Raw genomic sequence first — 14,787 nt, forward strand, 5'->3', positions numbered from 1 at the left:
GCATATGATCTAACAAGAAAAAGTTTAACTATTTAACCTTTAGAGGAAGGGGGAAGCTAATAAAAGTAGCTGACTCAGATTATGACGTCAAAAAATAATTAACCAATGAGAGGCCCCTATAAAGTTTACCATTGGTCAATTACAGTGTAGACTGCCCTCTCATTGGTTGATTATTTTTGACGTCATAATCTGAGTCAGCCACTTTTACTAGCTTTGGAAGGGGTACACCAAAGTGTCTTATTTTCTTATATTTCTGAACCAAATAGCTAGTAAAGTGCCAAGCGTTCTACAGACAACCAACCCTTTGATTGCACCACCTTTTCGGGGAGTATTAACTTTGCAAGGTAACGTCTTTATTTAAATCTTTAATACAGATGTATTTTGATGCAAAAACATGTTTTTTTCTTTATATGGCTTCTCACATAAATTGCAATATATGAAAGGGTATAAAATATACATTTTTGCAGTTAATAATTAAATATAAGATTATATTATATATTTTTTTATTAACTTTTCATTTTAATTAAAATTTTGTAATTATCAAAGTTTATAATTGTATTTTAAAAATAATTTTTCCTTCATATAGGTCTTATTAATTTTTAAGAAAATATAAATTAAATCAGTTTATATATCTTTATTTTTAAAAGCGAAGCTTTTCTATAATTAGGGTCGGTCCCCCGTCCGTCCGTCCGTAACGGATAGCTTTTTTCGTTAATTTAGACATGTTAGAATTGTCCTATCGATTTCAAATTTTGCATGGTGATTCCTTTAGTAGTTAGGTACGATTTAGAAAGCATAGCAACTCTATAATCATTACTAAAATTTCCGTACGTCTATAAGTATAATGTTATAAGCAAACTTTTCTTATTTCAGAATGTATCCTGTGCCTATTGGAGCTTTCTGCTGGAAAATTGGGAAATGGTAAGATAACTAATTATAGCAGTAGGGGAGGGAGGGGACATTGGACTGTAAATATTACTGGTGGTACCCAAAGATTCTTAAACATGTTCATCTCTCATACTTGGATAATTTAATCCTTACTTAACCCATTAGTGCCGAGCGCCACTTTTATGGGCCGATCGAGCTGAAAGTTTCAGGGAAGCTTTATAATGGTCAAAACGGAATTCGTATTTTTTTGTTTTGCTCTAGTGGCGTGCACAGGAAAGTTGCAAAAAAAAGCCGGTTCGGCTCGGCCATAAATACCAACCAGGCATTATTACCCGTTTTTGGTGCTTTCCCCCGGCGTTAAAACCCAGTTTTCCTGTAAAAACCCGGTTATTTTGACCAAAAATCGAAAAATGTAATTTTTGAACGCCAAAAGTGAGATGAACACTTTTTTAGAACTTTGATACGATCAGTAATTGAAAACTACACAACCTCATGTAATCTATAGAGCTACAAGTATAATACGTAGCGATTTATTTCAAATTTAGTGTTTAGCCGGCGATTTGGGTAAAAAAACCCTGTTTTATTGTTGTTGTCAAAAAAGATCTATTAGTAAAACCGGGTAATAAAAATTTCAGACTTCAAATGGAAATGCCGAACCGGGCTTATATAGGGCGTTAACAACTCCATGATACCATCAATATGGAAAACAGGAAGAATAATACCTTTACTGAAACCTGGGAAACCACCAGAGGAAGGAACCAGCCTCCAGCCAGTTTCACTACTTTGCCCACCAGCCAAGACCCTTGAAGCCTTGCTCCTACCTTACATAAATGAGGCAATCCCTCTTGCAGACCATCAGCATGGATTTAGAAAAGGTAGATCTACTATAACAGCATTACATACCATCTCAGAGCACATTACTACTGGTTTAAACGTAAAGAAACCTGTCAACAGAACAGTGTCTGTTGCCATAGACTTGTCTAAAGCATTCGACACTGTTGACCATGGCCAGCTGCTGAAAGACATCTATGAACTGCAGCTAAATGAACACATCAAAAGGTTTCTTAATGCATACCTAAATGGAAGACAAACATATGTTGAATTCCGAGGCTCAAGATCTAAATTTCGCCAGATGAATCAAGGTGTACCACAAGGAGGAGTTTTGTCACCTGTACTATTTAATCTCTATATGTCCAAGATGCCGCTACCACCATCAAACATCAAATTAGTGACATATGCAGATGACTCGAACATTTTAGGCTCAGGAACAAAGATTGACCCAATTTGCAGTGATATTAATGTTTACCTGAACATTCTTGACGAGTGGTTCAGAAGCAGAAATCTCTTTATATCACCATCAAAATCTACAGCAACTGTATTTACAACAGCAACAAATGAGGTAAACGAAGAACTACCCATTCAAATTGGCGGTGAACCAGTTCCCACTGTTAAGAAGCCAAAATTTCTTGGTATCACCTTTGATAACCTTCATAATTTTCGTCAACATACATCTGACGAAATAAACTGAATACCAAGAACAATGTTCTGAAAACTCTCACAGGTACAGACTGGGGGAAAGAAAAAGAAACAATTCTTTCAACGTACAAGGCAATTGGACAGTCACTTATCAATTATGGCTGTCCAATCTGGACTCCAGCAATATCAAATAGTGCCTGTGATCAACTGCAGGTTGCCCAGAACACAGCTCTGAGAACAGCTCTTGGCTGCCATCTTATGACCAAGGAAGACCACCTGCATGAAGAGTCCAAAATCATGCCTGTACGCGATCACTGTGAGATGCTTGCTAAACAATATCTTTTAGCTACACAAGTTAAAAACCATCCTTCACCAATAAACTTGTCATCTCCTCCACCACCCAGGCTTATGAAAAGAACACTAAAGACCAAATTTGGCAAGGAGATCCAGAACATGACCAAAGGGAGAAAAATTGACTCTGTAAAGTATAAAGCAGACCTGAAAAAGATACATACTTCATCTGTTAAGAAAACCATCAAAAACAAAAAAGTAAATCAGGTCCTGAATGCTAAACCTCCAGAAGTCAATGAATCTGAAAAAACACTCCCAAAACGAGCAAGATCCACCCTTGCTCAGCTCAGGTCAAGTTACAGTTGTAAACTCAACAGCTACCTATCCAGAATAGATCCTAATATAGAAGACAAATGTCCAGATTGTGGGGGTTCCCCACATACTACACAACATTTGTTCTCATGTCCAGCAAAACCAACAAGCTTGACAGTAAAATCACTATGGACTGGACCGGTTGAAGCAGCCAGATTCTTGGACCTAACCGAGAATCTACCATCAGATGACAATGGATAGTTGGAACGGGCTACTACTACTACTACATAGGGCGTAAAAAAACGATAAAAAAATCATATAAAAAATAATAATTTAAATAAAACGAATTCACAAATAGATGTACTTGTCAATAAACTTTAGATTTAACGAAAAAAATCAGCGACTTTACTATAAAAACAAAAAAGTTAGATGGGGTATTTTGAATTTTCATGATTTTCAAACTTTGTTGATCTATACCGGCAAACGGAAGTAAGCAAAACTACCTGCTCCAGGGGGAAATGAAAGCCAGGGTAGTAGAGGGGGGATTCATACTGAGAATGATGCAATTATGAAGCCGAAAACCGTTTTTTTTTACATTTTCTGGAACCGGGTTTTAAAACCCGGTTCGGCACTAATGGGTTAAATAATTGGTAAATACTAGAAGTGACAAAACTTTTATTCAATGACAAAATTACCAACTCTATGGATTAAAACTGTTTTTAAAAGAATTTTAAAATCTCAAATATAATTTCTTAAACCTATTAATATCCGCTGTATTAGAAACGGTTCTGTGTTATACCAAAAAATCATGTATTGTATTATACAAAACGAATTTACATTATTAATAAAATAAAATTCACAGTATCAATACCAGTTTTATTAGACCGTGCCTTTGGCTCCTCGGTATTAAACTGGTATTAAACTTTAAATTTTCATTTTAATATCCGCGGAAAGCTGTCTATAATACAATACGATAATAGTTATTTCTATCATCGTATTATAAACCGCTTTCCGCGGATATAGAATGTGCCGAGGTGCCGAAGGCACGGGTTAAAAAAATGGTTTTAATCTTATGATTGTACACTTTTATATTCGTAGAAAGCTGGATATAATACGATGCTAGACATAGTTTTTTCGTATAGATGAGAACCGGTTCCTATCCACCGGATTCGAAAAAATACGAGAAATAACTAATATATGATATTTAAAATTGTGCAGATTTTATTCTAACAATAGAATTTTTAGATTTGAAATTATTTAATTGTAATTCTTTTTAATTTAGTATTGTAATATACCCAGGGAGGGAGTGGACATTGGACTGTTGAAAAGTACCCAAAGTTTTAAACTGAATTTTCTCATTTGTTGAGTACGTTTATTAAATTTGTATATGTTGGTTTATCATCTAGCAGTGTTTAAATGCGTCAGTCAATATTCTATTCAGAAAAGGGTAATTTTGTGTACCATCATTGTCTATTGTCTTTTCCCTTAAGTATCCTGAATCTACACGTTTTCAAATCAAGTTGTAAAAGGATTTTGTAATTTTCTTAAAACATTTTTAAATTTAAGCTATGACGTTTATATTGTTAAATTTAAAAATTAAATTTTATAATACAGTTTGAATGGTAGATAATACAGTTAGGGAGTTGAATCCATTTTTATAGAAGCAGAAATATAATCTATGATTATGGTTTGGACCCTCTAAAACTGTAATCTACCTTTCCACTTTCCCCTCTCTTGGTGAAGATATCTTCAACGCCGATACGATTTTTGAAATGTAAGATTCTACTTTCCCCTCTCTTGGTGAAGATATCTTCAACGCCGATACGATTTTTGAAATGTAAGATTCCACTTTCCCCTCTCTTGGTGAAGATATCTTCAACGCCGATACGATTTTTGAAATTTAAGATTCCACTTTTGCCTCTCTTGGTGAAGATATCTTTAACAAGAGAGACAAAAGTGGAATCTTATATTTCAAAAATCGTATCGGCGTTGAAGATATCTTCACCAAGAGAGGGGAAAGTGGAAGGGTAGATTACAGTTTTAGAGGGTCCAAACCATAATCATAGATTATATTTCTACTTCTATAAAAATGGATTCAACTCCCTAACTGTAATAGTTATTTCTCGCATTGTATTATTATAAACAGCTTTCCGCGAATATAGAATGTACAATTATGATATTAAAACCAGTTTTTTTAGCCCCGAGGTGCCGAAGGCATCGACTAAAAAAAACTGGTTTTAATCCCATGATTGTACATTTTTATGTTCGTAGAAAGCTGGATATAATACGATGCTAGACATAGTTTTTTCGTATGGATTAGAACCGGTTCCTATCCACCAGATTCGAATGAATACGAGAAAGTTTTGTTATAGAACTGGAAGGATAAGACAATGGACGATAAATTGATATACACCCCCAATGATGATAAACAAAATTACCCCTTCTTTTGATTAAGATTATTGGTTAAAAGGTTTGGACACTACTTGCTTGGAACTAACCAATAAAATCTTTAAAAAGTACCATAAGTTTTGCAGCCAATGAATGAGATAACATGGTTATAAAACTTTGGGTACCAACCTTCCAAGATAATTCTCCCCTAGAAAAGTGCCCCTAGAGATCAATGGTAGATATATAAAATGATAGAAAAATAATCAGCCATTTTATTATTAAGTATGGCTTTGAATTAATATCTGCTGGATTTGAAAAAATCATTTATAATTTCCCACGAATATTTAAAATTGATACCAGTTTTGTTACCCTGGCTTCTCGTGGCTAACAAAACTGGCTTTAATTCTATAATTTTACATTTATTATCCGCGGAAAGCTGCCTACAATACTAATATATATATATCTAGGATGGATGTATAACAGTTTGCAACAATGACACCCATACTAAATTAATAGATAGATGGATAGATTTTTGAATATATAGATAGACAAATAGAAAGATAGATGGATAATCAGTTGATCTATCATTTATATATCTAGGATGGATGTATAACAGTTTGAGCACTTCTTAGTTTCTTATACAAAAAAATCACGCATGAACAAAAAAGCCTACAAAATATCCTAAATTGTAAAAAATACATTAAAAGATGATAGTGTGTTGAAAAAAAATATTTTTTCTAACAATAGAAAGAGATTTTTTTATTTTCCTTATAGAATTAGTTGAAGTCATGGCTGCCAACACAAAAATGTTAAAACCGTATTTTTGTTCTCATTTGAATAATTTTCAGAGTTGACATGAGTTTTATATCTTAAACTTTTCCTTTAAACTTACTTGACAATCGGAAACCTTTAAATCAACACATTTATTAATGTCTAGGAGTACAGCTTTTCACAAGTCATTTTTACCTGGAGGTAGATTGTGGAAAAAGCATGGCCTAATATCAAATTTTTTTTTCATAAATAGAATAGTCTATACTTGTGTAAATTATGGTATCAATTCTAGATTGGCTACGTTATTCTAACTAGTTCTATAACTGATTAATCTGTTTCCAAAAATCTAGCTTTTTTTCTTTGCACTTCTTTGTACTTGTTTTTCTTGTCAAAATGATAAAATGATTTAACAAATAGCTGTTTAGGCCTTCCTAAACGAAGATCCAATAATTGTGATGAATATAAGCATTCATGATATCTCTATATCTTTAAAATAAGGTATAGTAAATATTACAAATCTTAAACGGCAACCATGAATATAATCAATTTCTATTTAATTTTAAGAGCTTTGCTTTAATGGATGTTGTCATCCTTATTAAATAAGATTTAACAATGTATTATTTTTTTTAATAGTGAAGCTACTCAATAATTTGAAATGTCCATCCGTCTTTTAGAGACAAAAAGGGGGAAACATCATTTTCTCAGCTCCTATAAAAGATAGAAAACTGAAACTTCTTCTAAACATTAAATAAATATGGAGCATAATTAAATATAAAACATCCATAGCAGTTGGACTACTTTTAAGCCACTTATATTTTCACAACTGATTTTCTCAATGTATTATTATTTTAGTAGCAAAGCTACTCTAAATTTCGAAATGTCCGTCCATCCGTCTGTCAGTCCATCTGTTAGAAACAAAACGGGGGGGGGGGGAGGGACATGATTTTCTCAGTTCCTGTAAAAGATAGAAGGCTGAAATTCTTGTAGCTATTCACATAAATATGGAGCATAATTAAATGTAACACATCCGTAGCGGTCAGACTGCTCTTTTTTTGTGTGTGTGTTAACAGCTCTATGACTCACTTTGTCCGTTTGTCTATTTTTTAATAGATTTTGTGCTTCGCTACTTATGGATGTTGTGAACCTTGTTTTTTTTATTTACTACAAATAAATGTTCTTATTAAATAGTGTCAAAATTTAGTATTTATGAATGGATTTGTAATTCAAAACATTTAGAATGACTCTATGTCTTTATTAAACTTAAATAAGGGGGGGGGGGTGTACACTTTCACGGAAACAGTGCGCTCTGAGGCCCATATACAAGATAGAGCTCTGAATTATAATACTATGGGTCAGTCTAGAAATATTTTGCAAAACTTTTAATTTGGTGGTTTGGCGGCTGACCGCTGGTGCAATTATTCAGCTAAACTTGTAAAATTGAACATGTAATCTTGTTTTTTTTTTTAGGTTTGTTTTGGTTAATTATAAGAAAATATATCAACAGTAACAAAAAATTGTTGAGCTGCAAACTACCAGCCGCTTGCTGTGGCTATTAATAAATATTACAACAATTTTGCAGCTCAAAGATTTCGTTACTGTTGATATATTTTCTCCTAATTAACTTAAACACACCCAATTAAACATGTGCCTCAAAGCTTACTATTTATGTGAAAGTGTTCAAACTGTCCCCCCCCCCCCCCCCCACCTTGTTCCACTAGCAAACAGAGGGTGGTTGTAAAGAGCTTTGTTTGCTAATCTATGGTTTTAAAAAAATTAATTTTAAATTAGCTTCGCTACTGTAAAGTTGTTTTCATGTAAAATGTATTTTTTGTGTCCAATTCATGTAGGTTTAACAGGAAGGGATAGTTCATCTGCTATGAGGTAATAAGGGAAGATTTAGCCAACCTCCTGGATATCCTTTTCTATTTATACTATCTCATCTCTTTAAGACTATTTGTTAAAACTTTTATCATTTTGACAAAAAAAACCAGTACAAAGAAGTGCAAAGAAAGAAAGCTAGATTTTTGGAAACAGATTAATCAGTTATAGAACTAGTTAGAATAACGTAGCCAATCTAGAATTGATACCATAATTTACACAAGTACAGACTATTCCATTTATGAAAAAAAAATTTGATATTAGGCCATGCTTTTTCCACAATCTACCTCCAGGTAAAAATGACTTGTGAAAAGCTGTACTCCTAGACATTAATAAATGTGTTGATTTAAAGGTTTCCGATTGTCAAGTAAGTTTAAAGGAAGAGATTAAGGTATTAATCATGTTATAACTCTGAAAATTGCGCGTTTTAGAACAAAATTAGTATTTCATCTTCAATGTGTTAAAGTTGATGGCATTGCTAAAGTCAAAATGGAAAAAAATATTTTGTATTATTTAAGGAATAAAAGAACTTTTCTTTGATACACTATCAATTGTTTATGTATGTTTAACAATTTAGGATAGTTTTTAGGCTTTTTCTGTTCATGCGTGATTTTTTTGTATAAGAAACTAAGAAGTGCTCGTTTGTCACAATGACACCAATACTAAATTAATAGATAGATGGATAGATATATGAATATATAGATAGATAAATAGATAAATAGAAAGATAGATAGATAATAAGTTTATCTATTATTTATATATCAAGGATGGATGTATAACAGTTTGCCACAATGACACCCATACTAAATTAATAGATAGATGGATAGATTTTTTAATATATAGATAGACAAATAGAAAGATAGATAGATAATCAGTTAATCTATTATTTATATTTCTAGGACGGATGTATAACAGTTTGTCACAATGACACCCATACTAAATTAATAGATAGATGGATAGATTTATGAATATATAGATAGATAAATAGAAAGATAGATATATAATAAGTTTATCTATTATTTATATATCTAGGATGGATGTATAACAGTTTGCCACAATGACACCCATACTAAATTAATAGATAAATGGATAGATATATGAATATATAGATAGACAAATAGAAAGACAGATAGATAATCAGTATATCTATTATTTATATATCTAGGATGGATGTATAACAGTTTGTCACAATGACACCCATACTAAATTAATAGATAGATGGATAGATATATGAATATATAGATAGACAAAAAGAAAGATAGATAGATAATAAGTTGATCTATTATTTATATATCAAGGATGGGTGTATTACAGTTTGCCACAATGACACCCATACTAAATTAATAGATAGATGGATAGATTTTTGAATATATAGATAGATAAATAGAAAGATAGATAGATAATAAGTTGATCTATTATATATATATCTAGGATGGATGTATAACAGTTTGTCACAATGACACCCATACTAAATTAATAGATAGATTTTTGAATATATAGATAAATAGATAGACAAATAGAAAGATAGGTAGATAATAAGTTGATCTATTATTTATATGTAGGATGGATGTATAACAGTTTGTCACAATGACAACCATACTAAATTAATAGACAGATGGATAGATATATGAAAATATAGATAGACAAATAGAAAGACAGATAGATAATCAGTATATCTATTATTTATATATCTAGGATGGATGTATAACAGTTTGCCATAATGACACCCATACTAAATTAATAGATAGATGGATAGATTTATGAATATATAGATAGATAAATAGAAAGATAGATAGATAATAAGTTTATCTATTATTTATATATCAAGGATGGGTGTATTACAGTTTGCCACAATGACACCCATACTAAATTAATAGATAGATGGATAGATATATGAATATATAGATAGACAAATAGAAAGATAGATAGATAATAAGTTGATCTATTATTTATATATCAAGGACGGATGTATAACAGTTTGCCACAATGACACTCATACTAAATTAATAGATAGATGGATAGATATATGAATATATAGATAGTCAAATAGAAAGATAGATAGATAATAAGTTGATCTATTATTTATATATCAAGGATGGGTGTATAACAGTTTGTCACAATGACACTCATACTAAATTAATAGATAAATGGATAGATATATGAATATATAGATAGATAAATAGATAAATAGAAAGACAGATAGATAATAAGTTGATCTATTATTTATATATCAAGGATGGATGTATTACAGTTTGCCACAATGACACTCATACTAAATTAATAGATAGATGGATAGATATATGAATATATAGATAGTCAAATAGAAAGATAGATAGATAATAAGTTGATCTATTATTTATATATCAAGGATGGGTGTATTACAGTTTGCCACAATGACACTCATACTAAATTAATAGATAGATGGATAGATATATGAATATATAGATAGTCAAATAGAAAGATAGATAGATAATAAGTTGATCTATTATTTATATATAGGATGGGTGTATAACAGTTTGCCACAATGACACCCATACTAAATTAATAGAAAAATGGATTGATTTTTAAAAATATAGATAGATAAATAGAAAGATAGATAGATAATCAGTTGATCTATCATTTATATATCTAGGATGGATGTATAACAGTTTGTCACAATGACACCCATACTAAATTAATAGATAGATAGATAGATTTTTGAATATATAGATAAATAGATAGACAAATAGAAAGATAGGTAGATAATAAGTTGATCTATTATTTATATGTAGGATGGGTGTATAACAGTTTGCCACAATGACACCCATACTAAATTAATAGATAGATAGATAGATTTTTGAATATATAGATAAATAGATAGACAAATAGAAAGATAGATAGATAATAAGTTAATCTATTATTTATATATCTAGGATGGCTGTATAACAGTTTGTCATAATGACACCCATACTAAATTAATAGATAGATGGATAGATATATGAATATATAGATAGACAAATAGAAAGATAGATAGATAATAAGTGGATCTATTATTTATATATCAAGGATGGGTGTATAACAGTTTGCCACAATGACACCCATACTAAATGCAGGAAGGGAATTTTCATCTGAAAATAATTTGTGCTTTTTTCCAAAAAAGCTAAGTAGAAAACAGATCTCACCCAGCTCTTTAGTATTTTTAAATAAATTTGAAATAAGGTTTTTTTTTCTATGATTGCTAGGCACTATGAGGTAAAGCACTAAATACTCATCATTTAAACAAAATGTTTCTTTTCATATTTCTAGCTACTTGTAAGTAAATAAATTGTTGAATTTTTGATGGGTTGGTTCGTTTAGTTGAGTGTCCAAATGTTTTAACCACTAACTGTAATCTTCAGAAGGGGTAATTTTGTGCATTATCGTTTGGGGATGTTCCTCAATTTATTGGCCATTGTCTTATCCCTTTAGATCCCTGAAAATTCCTGTGTTAAATTAGTTGTGACCATCTGACCAATTTCGCCCTCATATTCAACGTGCATGAAGATTTTATTGGCGAAGATGAGCTGCACGGCTTTAGGTAATGTTAAAATTGTCCTATTTATTTCAATCTTTGCATGAAGATTCTTATAACAGTTAGGTACGAAGTAGAATGAGTAGCAGCTCTATAATCGTTACAAGAAAGTCCGTACGTCCATATAAAGCATGCTGATTTTAAGCTCATACTCAACGTGCATAAAGATTGTATTGGCGAAGATGAACTGCATGACTTTAGGTAATGTTAGAATTGTCCTTTCCATTTCAAACTTTGCATGATGATTCCTATAACAGTTAGGTACGAATTAGAAAGCGTATCAACTCTATAATCGTTACAAGAAAGTCCGTACGTACATATAAAACATGCTGATTTTAAGCTCATATTAAACGTGAATGAAGATTTTATTGGCGAAGATGAACTGCATGGCTTTAGTTAATGTTAGAATTGTCCTATTCATTTCAATCTTTGCATGAAGATTCTTATAACAATTAGGTATGAAAGTGTAGCAACTCTATAATCGTTACCAGAAAAAACTGGTTTAATCTTGTAATTGTACATTCTATATTCGCGGAAAGCTGTTTATGATACGATAAAAGAAATATTTTATCACAATTTGTAAACTTCTTTGATGACTTATTTACTTTCAGTTGGTATGAAATCTTTAAATACTACTTTTATGGATGATGTCATTCTTGTTATTCCAATAAACAAATGTTAGGAAGAACATTATTTAATACTAATATTTGTGGGAACTTTTATTTAATTAAAGCTTCCAATTTTTAACATGTACAAAACGGCCTGCTTTATTGCATCAAGATCCATGACAGATCTATATAGGAAATACATGTCTATAAATGAGCTCAAGTTTTCCAAATATTAAGTGTTTAAAACCCATCATCATTGCCTTTTAGTTCTCGGCAGAACGTAGGCCATGCACAATGGTTCTCCAATCTTCCTTTTTTTGGGCACGTTTCGAGGCATTGCTGAAAGATGGAATTTTCTTTTCTTTCAGTTCACTTAACCCTTAACGGTCGGGGGGGGGGGGGGGGGGCGTTGAACGCCCCCCCATCCGGTTTTTTCTATCTCATTTTCTGTGTGTGAAAGATGAAGAGCCCAAACTGCTTGACTTTTTAAGTATGGGTATGAAACATAACTGAGAGTTGGAATTTTTTTAATATCTCCATCCTGGCAAACCTGGCAGGGTCATCCAGGTAAAGAGCAAAAATATTTTTTTGACTAAAACAAAGCATTTTATCATACCAAAATACTAAAAAATCTTCTAGTAGTACATCCTTATATGAAATACAGGTGTTCAAGTCACTTTCAGGTTCCAGGTATGATCTTGCAGGTCCTGATCCTCCAGGTCTCCAGAAATCTTTAAAAGGCTCCTGTGGCCGCAATTTTTGACTTAGAGACTTCAAATTTCAAACTTAAGCTTTTCTTACATGTCTACATAACGTATTAAAATTTCATGAAGATCCGCCGCCGTTTTCCCGCCGACTGCCGACTGCGGCGGCTGGCAGCTGCCAAGTACAGCTGCGGCCGCTGAAATTTATATTTTGATATTTCTAATGTAAAATTTACATAAAGATAAACATTTTCTGGAAAAAAAATTTTCTTCTAGCTTCAAAAATAAGAAAATTACAGCCGTTTGAAATTTTTAAGTAAAAAAGGACCTAAAAACAAAGGTTGTTAAATAAAAGGGTGAAGGAAGCGAAAATTGACTTAGACTTATAAAAGGTCGGAAATTTATTATCAAACAGGTGCGGCAAGGGGCCCGACTGTAAAGGGTTAAGAGTTCCCTCCTCCAGGTTGTTTTTGGTCTACCTGGTTTCCTCTTTCCTACGTGGGGGTTCCAAGTCAAGGCTTGATTGGTTATATCATCATGCCCTTTCCTTAGAGTGTGCCCCAGCCATCTCCATTTTCTCTGTTTTATTGTCAGTTTAATGTCTGACATATCACTGCGCTCTAGAAGCTCAGCATTTGTGATCTTATTTGGCCAAAAGATCTTGTGGATTCTCCTTAGACATTTATTGACATATGTCTGTAGCTTGGAGACCACTGCTGTGTTTAGGAACCAAGTTTTAGCCCCATACAGCAAAACAGAGAGAACATTTGACTTGAACACTCTTAACTTGGTCTTTATGGAGATGTTGTTGGAATTCCAAATTTTGTTCAGGCTGGCAAAGGCTGTCCTAGATTTGTTAATTCTAGCTTTAACATCTGTTAAAGTGCCTCCAGCTTCATCAATTTTACTTCCAAGATACTCAAAACAATCTACATCCTCAAGAATTTGGTCTCCAATAGTAATTGGTTCTTGGGAATTTGCATTTAATCTGAGTATTTTGGTTTTAGGAACATTTATTTCTAGTCCAATTTTCTTGGAGGTTTCAGCTATCCTGTTAGTCCTTCTTTGCATTTGACTTCTATTGCTTGTTAACAAAGCGATATCATCAGCAAAGTCCAGATCTCCTAAATATTTGGGATTGCCAAATAGCTCCCAGTGAATGCCATCATCACTTTCACAGTTCTTCATGATCCAGTCAATGGCAAGGAGGAAAAGGAAGGGAGAAAGAAGGCATCCTTGTCTGACGCCTGTTACAATCTCAAAAAAGGTAGATAGTTTACCTTTATACATTACGTTTCCACCTCCTTTATGATAGATAGCTTTAATGATATTGATTATCTTTTCTGGAATGCCATAGTGTCGGCAGATTTTCCAGAGAGATCTTCTGTCTAAAGAATCAAATGCTTTTTTGTAGTCAATGAAGTTTACAAAAAGCTCAGAATTCCATTCCTTGGATTGCTCTATGATGATTCTTAGAGAGGTTATCTGATCAATAGTGGAGCGGTTTGGTCTAAATCCAGCCTGATTAGGTCTTAGCTTTTCATTAACCTTCTTCTTTATTCTATTAAGAAGAATTTTACTGAGGATACGGCCAGGTACTGAAAGGAGCATTATCCCTCTGTAGTTTCCACATTGGGTCAAGTCTCCTTTTTTGGCTAGTATTGAGATATGTCCATTCTTCCAGTCCTCTGGGCATAACTCATCATTCCATATCTTTGTGATCAAAGGTAGGAATGCCTCAGCAGATGTATCTAGGTCTGCTTTTATGACCTCAGCTAGGATGTTATCAGGTCCAGCGGCCTTGTTATTTTTCAAACTTTTAATGGCCTCCTTGATTTCCAATAGATTTGGCGCCCGACAGTCAATGTCAAGTGCATCTGAGGGTGGAATCTCAGTTTCTTCCTCTGGAACTGGAAGATTC

General features: G+C 32.6%; 1 protein-coding gene across 1 annotated transcript in view; it reads left to right on the forward strand.

The window, feature by feature from the left end:
• LOC145326156 (adhesion G protein-coupled receptor L3-like) overlaps positions 1 to 14,787 on the forward strand; it is an 83,674-nt gene that overhangs the window by 23,751 nt on the left and 45,136 nt on the right. The window contains exons 11-13 of the mRNA XM_080169339.1: positions 874 to 921; positions 11,050 to 11,094; positions 11,478 to 11,560. Coding sequence (XP_080025465.1) covers positions 874 to 921; positions 11,050 to 11,094; positions 11,478 to 11,560 — 176 coding nt within the window. The remainder of the gene's footprint in view (positions 1 to 873; positions 922 to 11,049; positions 11,095 to 11,477; positions 11,561 to 14,787) is intronic.

Source organism: Acartia tonsa, chromosome 1 (genome assembly GCF_053477335.1).
Source record: "Acartia tonsa isolate MP-2025a chromosome 1, ASM5347733v1, whole genome shotgun sequence".
NCBI lineage: Eukaryota > Metazoa > Arthropoda > Copepoda > Calanoida > Acartiidae > Acartia > Acartia tonsa.